The 18,483-nt window shown below is 40.6% G+C and overlaps 1 protein-coding gene across 6 annotated transcripts in view; it reads left to right on the top strand.

The window, feature by feature from the left end:
- The window catches only part of ptk2aa (protein tyrosine kinase 2aa), a 64,406-nt gene that overhangs the window by 16,755 nt on the left and 29,168 nt on the right, over nucleotides 1–18,483 (top strand). For 5 of the 6 annotated variants that reach the window (XM_086281243.1, XM_086281245.1, XM_086281244.1 and 2 more), the window contains exons 2-8: nucleotides 2,298–2,324; nucleotides 9,514–9,758; nucleotides 10,626–10,795; nucleotides 12,320–12,407; nucleotides 12,650–12,729; nucleotides 13,079–13,141; nucleotides 15,914–15,968. In XM_086281243.1, coding sequence (XP_086137369.1) covers nucleotides 2,298–2,324; nucleotides 9,514–9,758; nucleotides 10,626–10,795; nucleotides 12,320–12,407; nucleotides 12,650–12,729; nucleotides 13,079–13,141; nucleotides 15,914–15,968 — 728 coding nt within the window. Of the gene's footprint in view, nucleotides 1–2,297; nucleotides 2,325–6,293; nucleotides 7,250–9,513; nucleotides 9,759–10,625; nucleotides 10,796–12,319; nucleotides 12,408–12,649; nucleotides 12,730–13,078; nucleotides 13,142–15,913; nucleotides 15,969–18,483 lie in introns of those variants that run through there. The other variant, XM_086281247.1, reaches the window with a different exon arrangement.

The following is an 18,483-nucleotide window of genomic DNA, read 5'->3' on the forward strand; positions in this document are numbered from 1 at the left end:
CCAATGTGCGGCAATGTGCGGGAGAAGACAGTTGTGTTGTTATTTGGGTGTGATTTAAATTCTTTAAACTGTATTAAATTGTATGCCATGGATTACAAAAAAGCCTCCTCTTTCTAAGCCAAAAAAGCACGACAGATGAAAAGGGAGTCTCACGATTACAATTTTTTGTTCCAGCATTTCAGGTGCTGTCTCATCTTGTTTCTAAGCCCTGAAAAGACCACTGTCTCCTATGGAGTCAAATGCAGACTGCAGCAATGCCAGCATTGTTGTGGATCTCAGACTACATAGCACTTAACCTTCCCTGCGCTCTTAACAGAGAGACATTGAGAAGCAAATGGAGACGGCGTGGAGCGCTGATAGCATCCAGGGGACAGATGGTGCTTATAGGTTTCAGGTCTATCTAGAGGTCATTATAGGGACTATAAAACAGAGTCTACCGTCATAAACTGGTCTATATCAGTTTACTCTGGTCTGTATTAGATACCCAGGATTAAGTTAACCCATTTATCATGGTGTGATATAATAATGGTTGTCTTTGATTTTCAAAGGGTGATACTTTGCAGATGAGGTGATTAGAAGAAATATACGTGCCTGCAGCTTAAAGTGGGCTCTGTTCTGGCTTCCCCGCTGATTGGGTCAAGAGGACATAGTATTGTAGGGTCTTCACCTTACAATATAAAGCGCCTTGAGGCAACTGCTGTTCTGATTTGGCGCTATATAAATGAAACTTAATTAAATTGGAGAGGAATGAGGTTTCCTAGAATTACATTATCAGTGAAAGCACTGCCACGATGTTATCTAATATGTCATGGTGCAGTTTGATATGTCTGGATCTTCCCATGATAACGTCATGTTTGTTTTGTTGTGCAGTGCTATAGAATCACATACAGACCTCAGTTTATTGCAAATATTAATAATGGAAAACTGATGATTAATGTTGCCTCTGGTGAAGGTATACGCTGACAATTTTGCAATTCGAGTCATATTGCAGTTGGTCACCGGTGAGGTATGTGAATCTGTTTATTACCATCACCACTATAGATGCACGCATTCATAAACAGTACTGTGAGGGTTTCATGTTACACAGCATTTCAATAGCACACCCACCACGAATCACCTTGATGCCATTTCTTTCTTTGTGTAGATTTTCTTTCAGCCGTTACTTACATCATCTATGTTGACAGCCCCTGCAGTCGGTCTGTGGGTGCGTGTTTACCCAGTATTTTTCTGTAGATCAGGGTTTCCAAAGCACTTAGGCACTTATCCTTTTGCCCTCCACTACATGCAGCCCTATCATTGCTGTGACTCAGTGTCATGTTCCCAAAAGGCTTCTCCTAGACTTCCTGTGGGTGTGTGGGGACCTATAGAGTACAGTAATAAGAGTGGCACCGATACTTTTGCTTTTAGCCTGCTCGGCAGGATTTACCATTGACTATTGCTAAATGTGTTGTCAAGTCACATACCTTGTTTGTTGTAATGCATGAAAAATAAGGTGGCTTTATTATGCTTGCCAAGTTTAAAAAAAAAACCCTCCAAAAAAACATTTACCTGAGAAGCTTTGTTTTGCTTGATTAGTCTGACCAACTGTGTCTCCTCCTAACCACAGTCTGAATCCAGCCAGGACTTAAATTTCCTCCTGCACAATTAAAACAAAACAAAACATTAGTCTGAGCTTTAGCTCTTAGAAGCTAGTATTATGGTTTTCTGAATGTACACATAAATGTCTATGTGAGAGGGGTTATGGGAAACTGGCAGTTTCAGAGAAGAAGCTAAATAGAAGCAGCTAAACTCTGCAGCCTTCAGCACCATTGTATGTTTTATTGGAGCCTCCAATCAAAAGCAAAAAAGGTTCAATCACGCCCTGTAACATCCTGGTTTCACAGCTGCCCGATCTCGGTGAACAATAACCCCGCTCTGTGGCGTTTCCCCACTTTAGGTCTTTCACATGCTTAAACAATGAAGCTTCAGCCTATAAGGAGCGAGGGTAAATCTTGTCACAAAGGGGGTATCGATTGGTAAAAACAATCTGTCAATGTCTCAGTGAAAAGTAAGTGTGTGTGTGTGCTACAAAACAGGGGACTGATTGATTTCTAATCTACTTAACTTGACACATTGTGGAGCAATACGTCCGCTCTGCAATTCACAGCCTGTAAGTAATCGAGTTGCGGACACCTGCTGTGGGAATTAACTCAATAAAGTTCTGTTTAAGTTTTGAACAGACTTGATCTTTTCTTTGTCCAAATCTCATATAATTTAACAAACTGGCTAACTCTGTTATTTCTCCATTTGTCTTTCAGATATTTCCAGGATTGCCTACTACACAGGTAAGTAGCTGACCCACAGTTGCCATAGAAATAGCAATTGGATAACATCAATTTAACCTAAAATATTGCTTTTAAGTTGCCTCTCGGTTTTTATTATTATTTACTCAAAGATAACATTTCACATGTGTTATCTGTATTATTTTATTCCCAAAAGGTAATGGCAGTGGGAATGTAGCAATGTATTATTGTATGACATGACCATAAGATATATATTATATCATCATATATTATTTGTATTATCCTATTTGTGGTCTACACAGTTATTTATTCAGAAAACAGAAACATGGCATCCTATTATAGGCATCCTTGAAGGAAGTGCACAAATATACATCGTCAGACTCTGTGCTTCTGCTAATGAACAGCTGAACTAGTAGCAAGTGCTTATTTGAGTCATGTTTGTGATTGTGTAAGACAATTAAAGCAGACAGAAAACAGAGGGGGACTATTTATCTGTGCGTTTGTGTCGACATGTTGGCCTCGTTAGTGAGCAGGAGTGAGGAAGAGAGTGAGAGGCTGTGTGTCAAATTAGAATATTCACACTGCAGACAGAAAACTTGAAACAACAACCCGAGGGTCGGGCTGCACGACTGTGGCCAAAATGATTATCAAGATCATTTTGCTCAGTATTAGTACCCCAATTATTTATGAGTTTATGAGTTTTTGTTGATTTATAGCGACTAAAACATTTTCATTCCACTGTCAACATAAAATGAGTCCTCCTTATTCACCTAAATGTAATGTATCGTGTAGAAAGAAAAAGATAAATAATTTAAAAAACAAAATGAAATCAACAACGCTCTGCTCCTGTTTTTATATTTTTGATAATCGAAACGTCTTACAAGTTTCTAATAAAGTATTTATTTACTGGATCTAAGTACATCTCCTATGTTTACGTTTTCCTGAAGTCTCAATTGCTCAGCGTGTTTGTTAGAGACATCTTTGTGCAGATGCAACTGTGTTCATGATTTCGGTGCGTCTTTGTGAGCTGGATGGATGCACTGCTGCGCTGTACAGATTTTTATGAATATCTGAGTTGACATTGGAAGATTCATGTTGGTACCCACTTCATGTTTTTCTTGGCCTTCATCCATTTGGTGTACTGGAGCTAGTGCTGTGTTTTGATTTTGTTGAACAAGTTAAGGTGTCATGCTTTATGGTGTAGGCTCTACGGCGCTCTTTGCACGTGATTTGATCCTAGTTAACATGACTTGTGCTAAATCTAAAGGCAATAATCCGCTTCCACGGACAAACTCTTCACCTTCTGCAGTGCTAGATATTTGTTTAATTTCGACAGTCTGCTATTTGTTATTCCAGAAAAATAAAAGCTGCACTGTGCAGGGAACAGCTGCGATTGGCAGATGCAGGCATGTCGTCAGGCAAAGATTTAGGGAGCGCTTTATTTGCTTTTCCTTGGTTTGCTTTTGTCGATTATGTTCGTTTAATTCTGGGAGGCCAAAATCACAAACAAGATTAAAAATCAAATTAATTGTTCGGGCCTACCTTAGGACTTACTGCAGATTAGTGCTGCGTGTCCACAAGCTACACAATTAGCTCTTTGTCTGGCTTTAATCCCCTCCACTTATCATCTAGACAAATTAATTTATCAGATGATGTTACTTTTTATTTCTCAAAGCACCGACGTTTTTGTAACATGTTCAGAGCTTCCCTCTGGAGCATAGCTTAACAATGCTCATGGCCAGGTGTGAGGAAGTAAGAAAAATGAAAAGGAAGAAGAGTTGGTTGGACCGCATGTTTTTAGAATGACACCAGTGTCTTGTGTTTTATTTTAACATATTTCCAAAGTATAATTTTTGGACATTTTATTCATGCTCTAATTTCGGTGCAATCATCTAATTAGTCTAATCATTAAGTCACTTTATTTTGTGTTTGACAGACAGACGTCTGTAGTACTGCCTAATAACTGCTCTACAGATGAACAGGGGGAGCTTAAACGAGTTAATGAGCTGTGACCAAGTAAAAGATTGTGTGGAAATTGCAAGCAGAAAATAATTTGTGTTTAATTCATGAGGTAAAAATCTAACATGTTTGAAATTCAAAGCTCTTCACCTTCAAGGCATCGACACAAACACGCTGATTGTTCGCTAATAAAACATCACCACATCAAAGTGGATAGTGCAGATCTGAGGTTTACCTGCTGCTTTCAAATGTTATTTACATTAAGTAGGTAGTGGGTGCTGTGCTTCCCTCCTGTGCTTAAAAAACATGTTCATAAGCGCACAGCACAATATGAACAGAGACTTTGGCTCAGGCCCAAAAAGCTCTTCCCATTCATGGCAACATCCGGCCCCCTGACAAAAGGCTTTCAATAGTCCACACACCCACATCCACACTCTAACCCCCTTTCCCATTTTCATAACAATGGCCTATGCCTGAGATGGGCCGCAAATTATAGGAAACTCACACGTGTACACACACATGCACACCCAAATGGCTGCTCAGTTAAGCAGCTTTAGGACTTGGTGGCGAAATCTTAAGTTTTAAGCTAATTTAAGATTTTGTGAACACTTGTGTGTTTTTAGTATTCAGGCCTGTTTTTGTTCTTCAGGTGAGATGTGTTCACACATAATTAAACATTTTAAAAAAGCCCATAATTTGGATGTTTTCGTGCAGCTAAACATTTTCTCCAGTGTTAGTACATTCGCCCAGACTTTGCCAGCTGGGTATGTTTTCCAACTTGCTGGCTGTTCTGTAACACAATATTCATGCAGCATAATCTGTGAGATTGCTCCTTTTAATTCATTGCTCATTTAATACAAATATTTTCAAAGCCAAAGTAATATTTTGGGCACTGGCTTAGTGCCACATAAGTGACCACGTTTAGTTGAGCACAGCCTTTGTTAACCAGCTGTATCCCTAAGGTATAGAGATGCAGTACAAACATGGATACCTGGTAATTAGTGCTATTTACCTAGAGACTAATGAAATGATTTGAATTTCACTCACCAAAACTTTTTGAATGTGCTGTAACTCACATCAGGCCATTGTATTTAGTGGATCATTTAATTACAAATGCTCCAAAACCAGTTGAGAGGTCCAGTTCAGCGACTTGAATTACTTAAGGTGAAGACCAGACCAAAATGGTGTTTTATACCTGGTTATAAACATTTTTTGTTCTCATGTAGTTTGGCTTTACGGAGGGAGATCTGCGGGGTCCGAATCGCTTTTAGAGCCAGCCTCAAGTGACTGTTTTTGGCACCTCGACGCTGACTTAGTTTTTCAGCCAAGGTTGCCGCTTGGCTGAACATAGAAATTCAAAGCAGTACTTAACAAGCAGCCTGATAGAGCTGGGTATGGGGACACTTTATTAGGGATAGTTGGCAGGGGAGCTCTGTGTGTTTTCTGGCTGAGGGGCTTTTTGTGCAGTGTGGAGTGTGATCTTCTGAAAACCTTGTGATTGAAGTGGGTTGCTTTGCCATATTGGGTTCAGCTGCTAGTTTACAAACTGGGAACAGTGTCGGTGGTGGAAGAAGGTTTTTTTTTTTCTCTTTATAAAATAAATAACATATTTGTGTTTTTTGTTGTTTGGCTGTAACGGTGGTTTATAAGAAATAGAGTTCAGGGTGGTGTTGTGGTTGATTGAGCTTGCAAGACCCTGCATGAGTGAGGTCATGTATGCCATTATGAAACGACAGTATGAAAAGGACTTTAAATTCTGTTAATAAAGATATAGTTTTCTTTTTTATTGAATTTAAGTAATATTTATCTCCTCTCTTCAGTAACACATGCATTATGCTTGCAAGGAGGACTTTCAGAGTTGTTCTAAGGGACTGCTCTTTTGAGCAGTGTTAATATTAGTTCAAGATGAGAACTGTTCTGAGGTCAGCTTGAGCTAAAGTGGGAGGGTTTATTGCATAGAGGGGACAGGATTAGCATATTAATAGTTTCTGGCTCCTCCTACCCCTCCAGCAGCCCTCTCTGGAGCGCTCTCATTCCCCACTCAACTTTCTTTCTGTTGCGTTGCTCTGTCCTCTTTTACTTCTCATTCACCTTAAAACAATTGCTGCATTTCTCTCTCTTTCTCTCTCTCTTGGCTTTGTTTTTTCTTGGTCAACTTTTTTCTCTTACTTTTGTTTCCAAGAGAAGATCTTTTTTTTTTTTTCTGACTGAGCACAGTAATTGCCTCTTGGTGTCTGACCACTAGCTAACTGAAGGTCCTCTGGATGCGCACTATTCAGTTGGATTTTTGGCTTTAAACTTTTTGCTCCCTCTCAACAACTCGGGGAACTTCGCTGAATGAAATAAGCCAAATTCGAAAGCCTCCTGACACTTCCAAGGCAACTGTGTAACTATGGAGTGCAGGCATGGGGCAGAAATCGGGCAAAAAGCAAACAGTGTGTTGTCATCAGAGAGGGGCCGCTGAGGAGTGGACAGGAAAAAAAAGGAGGAGTGAAGTTTGTGGATGAAAGTAACTTTCTGTCTCTGGAGAGGTTTTTTTTGTGTTGTGGAGCTTTTGGATAACAGGAAAAGATTAAGAGAAGACGCATAAACAAGAAGAAACTTTCCCTGATTTTGTTTTTCTCTTGGATTTTCAAACTGCAGACAAATTGTCAGCAAACTACAAAGTATTCATTTTTCAGGATTGCTTCTTTTACCTCTCTATTACTGCAGCTTTTGCCAAGGAGAAGCAAACTTTGTAATGAGAGACGTTTTGTTTTTTCTTCGTCGGAGACGCCGTGCTTGTGTAAATTAGTGTTTGGATTATGAGAGGGTTTTCTTGCAGCTGTGTCAGGAGCTTAGTGTGTTTGTTTAACTCCTGCGGACGAGAACTTCACTGCATGTGATGCGTGGTTGTGAAGCTGCAGGTTGCCTGTCTGTCCTCGACGCGGACAGGCACAGGGAGGGAGAGACATGCGTTTCCATGGCGACAAGTGGCTGTAGCCCCTTCCCCATGTGTTGGGAGAGAGGTATGAATGAAATCTTCTTTCTGCATAGACTCCTCACGCTCACGGTGTGACATCTGACTCCATGGGAACTGCACTAGTGTACAGCCAAAGGTGTGTGTGTGTGTGTGTGTGTGTGAGTGTGTGAGAAAGAGAGAGATCTTAAGAGAGTTTTAATTTGTTGATGTGGAAGTCATCATCATTTGGGACTGGCAGATTAAGTTGGGATCACATTTTCTTACTGTAATCTATCACTCAACTCTTTCCAGTCTCTCTGTTTTGAGCTATCTCAGTGCGAGTGTGCGCGCGTGCCTGTGTGTGCACGCTCTCTCAGGTGTAATTACCTGCTAGCACATATCCATTTTCCCTTTTAATGGATGGGGAGAGGAGACACACAGGAAGAAAGGGAAGTAGAAAAATGGAGCATGAAAGAGATCTTGCTGTCTTTTCTCGCTTCCATGTTGACAACAGCGTGCGCACACACACGCTCTTATGTAGAGAAATTAGTTCTTCTCAGGCATTTCCAGATGGAGTTGCAATGAAATTCCAGGAAGTGCGTCTATGTCCGAACTTTTTATTCAGGAAAAATGGTGTCCTGCGATCCATTGTCTTCTCTGTGTTATAGGCACGGGTGCTTACATAATGAGCCTTGACCTTGACTGCACCTCTCTCTTTATTTCTCTCTCTGGTATCTTATTGTTCATTGTATTGTATCTCAGTGAAAAACAACACATGAAGAATAGATACTTGCAGCACACAGTTTGGAACAACGCAACGGTCTAAGGGGTGTGTGAGAACAAACATGCAACTAATGTAGCAGTAGTGACTCCATTGACTATACAAATTAAAAATTACACATCACTGTCACTTGGTTATGTGTGCAAATTTTTGACACTGTTACATTTTATTGATAAAATAGTTATTTGTAGTTCTGCTTTCACTCAAAGTGGATTAAATTAAAAGTTAAAGTCTATGTGTCTTGACTAGTTCTGAAGTTAGTATTGTTATCTTGAACTGACTGGAGTGAGTACAGGTAGACCTTACTATTACTGGGTTACTTGGTTTGACCCCCTTCAAAACAGCTTAAATTCTTCGTGGCACAAATTCAAATGTGTTTTAAAATTGTTGCTTCACAGTTGCTTCACATTTATTGGCTCTTGTTCCACCACATCCCAAAGGTGCTCTTTTGGATTTAGATCTGGTGACTGTGGAGGCCGTTTGAGTGCAGTGAACTCACTGTTTGAGCTTATTTGAGCTTTGTGGGGTGGTGTTTTAACCTGCTGGAAGTAGCCATCAGAAGGTGGGGGCACTGTGGTCATAAAGGGATGGACATGTGTTGTCTAACCGGCACTTTGAAACAATCCCTCACACCATGACACCATCACCAGACCCAAACATTGATACAAGGCAGTATGGATCCATGCTTTCGTGTTTAAGGCAAATTCTGACTCAGCAGTTGAAATCAGGACTCATCAGAACAGGAAATGCTTTAAAAAAAATCTTCTCGTACAATTTTGGTGATACTGTGTGAATTAGATCCTCAGTTTCCTGTTCTTATACAGCAGGGTGGCACCAGGTGTGTCGCTGTAGCTCATCTGCTTCAGGCTTCAACATGTGGTTCATCCACCTTGTAGGAGTCTGACCATTCTCTTCTGACCTCTGAAATCAACAAGGCATTTTTGAAGGAGCCTAGAGAACTGCTGCTCACTGGATATTGTCTCTTTTTCTCTGTTTCTTGTGTGGGAAAGTCAGCAAATCAGGAGTTTCAGAGATATTTGAAGCAGCCTGTCCAGGACCAGCAACCTTGTCAGGTTCAAAGTCACTTAAATAATCTTTCTTCCTCATTCTGAGGCTCATTTTGAACTTCAGCGGCTTGCTTTGACCATGTCTACATGCCTAAGTTCATGGGGTTGCTGCAAGTGACTGGCTGATTAGAAATTTGAATTAATAAGCAGTTGAACCGCTGTGCTTAACAAAGTGGTTTGATTAGTCTACTTAAAATCAGGCTCACACACATTTGTGTTCTTGTACATATTAGGCTAATTACTCCACACAAATCTACTGTCATGCAAGTGCCCTTGGTTGGACGTATGAAACTAGACTAAATGTTAGACCCAGAGAATTATCATTATTCTGTTACAGAAAAAAAACTTTGTTTTTGTTTTTTTTAATGGGAATTGATTGTAAAGATATTTTAAAATATTCAACTATCACAGGATTTGTTAAGTTTAATAATTAGATTACTCCTTATTTAATTAAAGTCCGTTTTTCTCTCCTCTGTCTCTCAGAATATGACAGACACCTAGCAGCGGCAGTGTCTGCAGGGAAAACCATGGCGTCAGCCTACCTGGACCCCAACCTGAATCACACCCTCCTCGAAGGGGCCAAGTCTCGACTGAGTGCGGGGGGATCGGACCGAACCATGGCCGGCTCCGTGGACAGGGTTCTGAAAGTCTGCCATCACTTTGAGAGCAACACAGAAAATAGCTGCTGGTCTTCCAATATAAGATACGGTGATGCAACCGATGTCAGGGTAAGATGCTTTTTTTGTATAGTGTCACAATATTAGGGACACTTTACCATTAACTGAGACACACAATATTTATTTAGAGTAAGAAGTAGCCTTCACAGTAATAATACTCAGTGCTCATAACTCTCTCAGGTCAAAATGTGACAGTTGTCACTCAGGAGTACTTTTAAATTACTTTTTTTTTTTGTGCCATTTGTCCTCATCTCAACGTCCTAGCTGTCAGCACTGTTAAAACGGGCCCAAACGCACTGACAATATTTTGCTTGCTAATGCATGTCACCTCAGGGCACCATTTATGTGTGCGCGTGCTAGTGTAGGTTTACTTAGCAGGATGCTTTTAGATCCACCGCTGTGACGTAGAAACTACCTAGCTCTGCTCAGATTTTAGTGGTCATACGTCACTGCCGATCTCCTCTGCTCTCCTTTCATCCCTCTCTACTTCAGTATCTAGGTCAGACCCCCCAGCGTTTTACATGGGAGCACACATGGCTCTGTGAGCATTATTGTGCGCGTGTGTTTGATGTCTGTCAAGTTGTTTGGGTGGGAATGTCACGTTAAATCTCTTGAAGTCTCCGACACAAACTCACGCAGACATAAACTAAAAAATTGATGGTCTCATCCAAAATGTCAGGGAAACATTGGCTGAGTTAATAAAGTAAAGCTTTTTTTTTTTTTTTTTTTTACCAAAAAGACACAACAAAAAGTTTTGTTTTATTTAAAACATATCAAACTTATACAGGTGTTTTCGGCACCCAGGGACAGCACAGATACATTAGAAAGTAATTATGCATATTTTACCTTCATAGATATGAAGTATTATTTGCACAGTCATCAGTCATTTTATTTCTCTTTTTTCCTCTTTGTCTGCAGGGGATCATCCAGAAGATTTTAGACATCAACAAAGTGCGCTGGACTTCATGTTTTGGCCTGCGGCTCAGTAACGGTCAATCCAAAGACCAAGTGCACTGGCTCCACCCAGATTTGGGCGTATCCCACGTCAGAGAGAAATATGAACAAGCACGGCCAAATGAAGAGTGGAGGTGCAAGATGAAGCCTGTATTTGTAATGTTGTGATAAGAGCCACTACATCAAATTGCAAGCTAGACTGCTGTTATAAGGGACCAGACAGGATCCTCCTACTTTGGATGGGTCACATTTTTTTTAATTACTGGGGGATAAACTCAGGTGGAGGACTTTTAGCATCCCAGGGTCTTACTCACAAGTGAGGGGAAAGTAGAGCAGGAGCCTGAGACAGATTATTGCATCTTTGAAAGTGATGCAGATGCTCAGTGTGAAAGTGTCATTTTCACCTCACCAGTCAGTCTATATTCCTACCCTAACCTATGACCATGAGGTCTGGGTAGTGAGTAAGACAATAAAATGAAGACACAAGCAGCACAAATATCTATCTGGCCTCTCCCTTGAAGAATGGGTGAGGTGCTCAGTCAGCACTGGACTCAGAGTAGAGTTGGTAGAGAAGGCTGCCATCTATATGAGGTGTTTTGTTAATGTCCTACTCAGAGGAAAGCCTGGATTAGAACCAGGATGCACTGGATACTGGATGTTCTGTTGGCTGGCTTGGGAACACTTGCCTCTGGAAAGATGTAGAGCAGGAAGCTGGGACCAGGGAGGACTGGGTATCTCTGGGTAGACTATTTCTCCTTGACATGGCTACACAGCAGAAATGGATGAAGGATTTGTGGGACTGTCTTCAGGACGGTGAAAATATTTTCGATAGTTTATGAATAAATATGTTAATACAAAGTTATGTCTAAACAGGCTTCTAACGTGTTTTGACATATTGTTTGCCATCATGTGTTTGACTTGTTGTGTCAATTGTCCCTGTTTACGTGCAACAAAACTTAAACTAAACATTAGGTAATCTTATTTAAAGTTTATAAAGTTTATAACCAGGACCTCATGAGGTAGATGAGTTTTAGATGCTTGCGTCTCTTAAACAAGCCCCTTCCTGGAGGATGTTGAACTTGTAAGTTATGTTTTATAAACAGTTTCCTGCTTGGGTTAGACATGAGTTATTTGGCCTTGTAAAGTCAGTAGTTTCAAAAACGGCTAGCTTCAGCAGTCTGCCGTATTGTATTTCGAAGCAGAAGTGATTTATTGCAACCGGCATCATGAAAAATTGCGTGACCCGTCTGTCGAATTGTGATGAGAGCCCTTGTGCGCACGGTGCTGTGTGGCTGTAAAGGCTGAGTAGTTTGGATGTTAATGCTCTGGTATACATTACCTTTATTGTGGCAGTCTTAGTGCTGATTCTATTGTGAGGTGGAGACCTTTTGCTCGGTGGACATAAAGAGGGAGACAGAAACAGATGCCTGCTTTGTGTGACTAAGTCAACAACTATCTCTCTGTCTGTTTCTGCTACACTGATTTTTACAAGCACTCCTCTCATTTGCATTCTTGCATCTTGCGCTTTTGTAATCTCCCTCCGTCCCTTGCTGATTCTCCTCCTTCTGTTCACCCGCACATCTTTATATTCACATCACAAATAATCCTTACATTAGTGTAACGTAGTGACGTCTCTGTCTTCTTTCTCTCCTCCGTAGGTATGAGTTAAGAATCCGATATCTACCAAAGGGCTTTGTGCAGCAGTTTACAGAAGACAAACCTACTCTCAACTACTTCTACCACCAGGTACAAACACAAACAGATGCACAAGCACACAAGAGACACCCAGACACACAAACATATTTCATTCCCTGCCAGCAGCTAGCACTAATGCATATGGAACTACTAGAAGACACCCTGCAAGTGTGTTTTTCTTTGGATAATCTAGGTCAGCAGGATTGCCTGTATGTGTGTGTGAGCGAGATGACCCTCCATTTGTTGAGAAGTAAATGTCTTAATAAACACCTTTGCGTATTTGCATGTTTCAGGTGAAGAACGACTACATGACAGAAAACGGAGATCAAGTGGAACAAGATGTAGCTCTCAAACTGGGCTGTCTCGAAATTAGGTAACACAATGTACTCCACTGCTTTTGTTTCCATTTCTTGGCATGCAGATTGCTGTTTTTTCTTTCAATATCAAAGAATAAAAGGTTCAGTCCAAGTATTAAGCGCTCTGTTTCCTTTGTTGTTGCTGGACGAACAATTTAAAGTACAGTTTGAGTTGTTTTCTTCACCATTGCAGAATGCACAGTCTGTCTGCCCGTCAGCTACACTGATAATTCTTGCCAACATTAGTCAGTTTATTATTCATTGTGCAAAGCAACAGCAGTTTTTGCATTTTATTGAAAAAGAAAATGAAAAAAAAAATGACCTCACTCTTTCTCTCTTTCTCTCTCCCACTGGATTCATTTCTAGGAGGTTTTTTAAAGAGATGAGAGGAAATGCCCTGGACAAGAAATCTAACTATGAACTACTGGAGTAAGTATTATCTTCATAAGCAAAGAGTTCCAGGAGCACAGTTCGGCTCCCAACCTCTCTGGTGCATCAGTCCATCCTAATCTCATCATTTCTCTTCCTGGAAACGTGTTTTGAAACACCGCTTTCAGAGCTACAGATCAGAAAAAGTAGCACAGTGTATCACTTTTTGGCAGAGGAAGTTTCTCTTGACTTGACTAGAAACCTGGATTAGTGCAAAAGAAATTGAATAGATTTTAGGAAGCGGGGATGTGAGCAACTGCAAATTGAAGCTGAGTATATTTGCAGTCCTTGTTGTTACATTTACGGGTATTAAAGAGGAAACCGTTCTATGTTTTTCACTCATGTTATCTCAATGCGTTGTCCCACTGTGGATTCTCTGAAAGATGGTTGAAGAATTTACAAAGTGAACTCTAAATGAGGCTTGCCTCTAACTTGGTGTGACTCTAATGAGCTGTCCTCTTTCACTCATGTCTTTCTTTCTTTCTGCCCGTCAGCCTAACGAGCTCTCCAATTAATCCAGAGGAATGTTTTCTGTCTTTTCTTTGTCTCTTCTTCTCATTCTCTGTCTCTCTGCACCATGTTCACTTCCCCTATTTTTATCTGGTTTTCCTTCTGTGCTCTTCCTCTCTTTGTTTTGTCTCCATCGTTCCCTCGCTGCCTCTCTCAGTTGATTGGAAAAAGATGTTGTCTCATGCATATTTTAAACCAACAAGAGAGCGAGATGGAAAGAGCTACTAGGGCTTTGATACAGGAAGCTGACAGTTGGCCATCAGAGCCTGCTGGGCCCTTTATGAGCATTAAGCGCCAAAAATGTATAATGCTCTTTGGGTAATGTATGGCGCTGTTGGCTGTAGTTGATCCATGTTGGCCACCGTTTTGGATTGCTGGCAGAAAAGGCAGAGACTTCTGTTCATCTTTTAATTAGAGTTTTTCACCTCTGCTGCTTCTTTTTCATCTTCCATTAGAAACATTATAACAAGTATAATTATCAGGTTTCTTTGAAGAGATTTCTTATTTGACACCATTTATGCCCAATCAGAAATTCACATATTTTTGGAAACTTTACCCTTTATGTGTTTCCTTTTGTACACAATTTCCCTATAAATGGTGCCGAGTATTCTATGGCTTGACCTGTAAAAGGTCTCTATATTGATTTTTTTTTCTTACATATACAGTTGAGATCTGAGAGATCTTACATCTATCAGTGGTCTTTGAAATTCTTCTACATCTTGATTCAAATCCACATGTGTAATTTGAATGCATTGGATGTAGTTGGAAAAGGCACACATCTGTCTTTAGGTTCTAACAGTTGGTGTCAGATGTCAGAAAACCAAGGAAGGATGTGGAGATAAAATTGGTGAAGATCTGGTGAAAAACATAAGAATGCCCAAGAGCATGAAAGTCGTCATCATTCCCAAATGAAAGATGTTTGGACCACCGAGGGCCGTCCTAGATCACACAATGGCAGAATCCGGCCCCAGGGACTGAAATGGCACCCAAACCCTCTTAGCATGGTCTGCTAGGGAAGCAAAATAATCCCCCAAAATAAACAAGAGGCTGCCTTATGCTCAGGAAATTTAGGGGAAATGACAGATGTGGGCCTTCAGTGCGGTTTGATTCAATTTCAAATTAGTGTATTTGATCGGTGGCCTCTGTGTGTGGCCATATGAGACAACTGCGACACAAGATGTAGGCTAATCTAGGTGGGCTGGTGTCGTTTTTACATGGAGTTTTCTTTTATGTTGGTTTTATTTTTAGTCATCAAATATGTGGCCTTCTGCTTATTTAATCTAAGTCAGTTTGGCTCTCTGGGGAGGGAAGAAAAGTTGGAAGTCATTATCCAGCAAAGCCTCATGCAGTCATTGTAGCCAGAGGTGCTTTAACTCGATATTACTTTTGAGATTGCTCTAACACATTACACAAATGTGAAAAATCGAGTAGGTCTGCACTGTAAGCGTTTTCTCTCATTGGAGCCACAGAACATACAGTAATGTTCATGTAAACGGTCAGCTGGTTGCAGTTGGCTGTCATCTTTGTGGAGCCCGAGCAGTGCTGTTTAATCAGTGGGCCTTTGTCAGGGCTCGTTCTCTGAGGTCAGCTTGATTATATAATTTCTGTCTGTGTGTATTTCTCGTTGCTCCTGTGATGACATGCCTTTGATTTTGAGAGAACCGTTTTAGAGAGGAGTTTCTTTCGTGGTCATTTTCTAAAAGAAAGTTTAACAATCTGGGAGAATTTCTGAAAACTACATTTTTATATTTTTAATTCCTGTTTCAGACTTTTTTATTTTAATTCTAGTTTGACATTTGACCTTTATTGGGGAAACAGGAATAGGAAAAGGGGGATGCAAGCTTCCAGCCTTTCTCCCACTCTCTTCACTTGTCTTTTCTCCTGAGGGGTATGAGTCATTAGCCAACTTCCTGTTAAAGCTCTGCTCATCTTTCTTTGTCTCTGTGGTCACCCTCTGTGCACTTCTTCCTGCAACTCTCTCTCCCTTTCTGCCTTCATCGGTTTTCTCCAACCCCATCTTTAAAGGAAAAGATGAGTAGTGTGCTGTTGTCAGCACTTAGTCATCGCTTTCGGTTTCTTGTCTTCTCTTGCCTGCCCATTTAACTGTATCTGTCTGTGTCTGCTTTTGGCAATACCCCAGGAGAGGATGAAACACGCATCTGAGATCAGATAAAGACAGAAGTGCTTGCCAATTAACATTCTTCTTTGTAATTACACCACCATAAACATTCTGATGTTTTCCTCCTGTCTTTCTTTTTTCAGGAAAGACGTTGGTTTGAGGCGGTTTTTCCCAAAAGACCTGCTGGATTCAGTTAAGGTGGGTTTCATGTCCGTGTGGAGAGCTTGAGTTCAAAAACAAGGTCAAACTATTGATCTTGCAAACTTGGGGGCTTTACACACCGAAGGTCACAAATTTGTGCAAATATTTTTCAGAATTATTTTTCCGAACCAAACTCGATTTTTCAGATCCAAATAAACAGATCTGACCAATCAGACCGCTGCATCTGGCAAAAAGTGGCTCAAAACGTGCAATGGTACTGAATATACACTGATATACGTCAGACACCCAGCTATACACTGCTCCAGGGCAGTTAGGTCTCTGAAATTATATTTCTCTGCCTCCTCACACGTGGTCCCAAATATGTATGAAATGGTCGCGATACAGCTTCAACTCCTGGATCTAAATCTCCCTGCAGGTTCCTTCTCGTGAGAATTGGATGAACCCAAAATTTTCTTGTTTAGAAACATCAGGACCTTAATGTCATTCCCATTTTTGACACGTATTTTTTTTTTTTTTTGAGGACAAATTTTCTGCACAAACCCAGTGTGTTTGGTGTGGATATTCGTTACACTGCAAGTCTGGATGTGAAATATTGTGTATTTCCGCTGGTATTGGAGTATCGGTGTGTAGTTTTATTAGCAGATTTCTAGTAGCTTCATCTTAGATTTTTCTAATGAGTTATTTGACGTTATCAGACATTGTGAGGTCCAGCAGATTAAATGTGAAGCAATCTAAGAAAATAGAGAAACATTAGAAAAACCTTCATAAATTATGAAGTAATGTGATGAACGTTGTTTTTAACCACAAAGAATAATTTCTGCTAGGTTTACACTTGCTCGAGTATCGTATATATCCCAGTATACAGTTAACCAAGTAGTCAGCAGTTATTGAAACTACTACTGCGTACTGATGTGCTACTCAATGATTCAATGAGGTCAACTTACCGAAGTAACAGGAAAGTATGACATATTGTGTATTATAGTTACGGATTCCTGTTTCTTTGAGAAGACCTTTTGGTTGGCTGGTCGTATGTGGTGGTGGTGCTTCTTGCATATTGAGCAGCGTCTGCGTCAGTGATAAATTTACGGCACGTGTTTATGAGAATGGTCTTGGTGTGTGTGTGTGTGTGAGAGAGAGTGTGAAAGGCCCGGTGACCCGAAAAGGTCTTGATGTCAGCAGGCGGGGAAGACAGATGCTCTGCAGGAGAGAGAGAGACCGTGTGTTCATTCTGGTGTATCTCTGTGATGGGTATGCGTGACCCTCGGGTCATGTTTAAACCCACTTTCTCTCTCCAACAATGAAAAGGGAGGGGGAGGTGTCAATATACATCTCCTTCACCCCCCCCACCCCACCCAAAAAAAAGAAAAGAGGTCTGTCAAGCCTTGTTGACTCCTCTCGTCTCTTTTTCTGCTCCTTTGGCAGACGTCACAACACTCACTCCCAAGAGGTCTGTTTTATAAGCCGCGAAGAGGCGCACAGTGACACACATGTGCAGTGAAACATCAGTAAATTGACTCGATTATAAACGTCTCCACAGAATATTTTATTGCAGTGTTTATAATTTGTGTGACCACCTGATCTGAATTGATGCATAGCTGAAAGAAAGGACTGTTTACTTCAGAGAGACGGAGAGAGCTGAACAAAAACAAACTAATCAACAGAAAATGAATCTCTGGCTAATTTAATACCTGGTAAATGTTTTCAGTCTTATCCTCACTGTAAGAATGTTTCAATAAATCTTGGGGGGGAACTACTTTCTGTTGAATAAATCAGTCACTTAGTAGAGGGGGGAAACTGGGGAGAGCTTAAAAAATACAAAAAAACATCAAAACACACGAAAAAATATAAAATATATGTAAGCTTGGTAAGTGGCTGCCACGATTGGTCTTTTAAATACCATTTTGTTTCTTGCAGATTAATCACATTTTTGACTTGCAGTTCTGTGTTTAATCATTTATATAATATGTACTGCCAGTTAAATGCAAGAGGAGCTGTGGCATGCTCACATGCTGCACATTTGTGTTAGTGTTTGTGTGAAACACAGAGGGAGCGAGCACAGCTGCCATTTAGGTTTGTGTTGTTCACTCTGGTGAAAGAGAACTGTAGTCATTTAATGAGATTATTCTCCCTGAATGGACTCTACTCACTCACTCACACACACACACACACACACACAGACAGACACACTAAACCCAGAGCAGATGGCCGTGATAGTAAACAGTGACTGATGTTATAAAGAGCAGATTCTGTTCATTCACATTGACTGGCCGGGCAGCAGGTTTAGCAAAGCTGACCTCTGGGAGATTTGAAGATCAAAGTTGACCCGGGCTGAACGATTGAAACAGTGCCGCACACTTTATTAAGGATTGGTATGATAAGGTTTCAGGATAATATAACAAAACCTATGGTCATAGTTGCAATATGTTTAGTAGAAGAAATAAAGAACTTTAGTTGGAAAATTCTTTGACTTCTTAGCGTGTCCCTAAAAACACGTTATTACTTTTAATTCACTGATCTGTATACTATAATACATGACAATGTAGTCATGAGT

Source organism: Aulonocara sp. 'chitande type north' Nkhata Bay, linkage group LG22, assembly GCF_057382095.1.
Source record: "Aulonocara sp. 'chitande type north' Nkhata Bay isolate Kocher_YH1m ecotype deep benthic linkage group LG22, A_spYH_male_GT1.1, whole genome shotgun sequence".
Taxonomy (NCBI): domain Eukaryota; kingdom Metazoa; phylum Chordata; class Actinopteri; order Cichliformes; family Cichlidae; genus Aulonocara; species Aulonocara sp. 'chitande type north' Nkhata Bay.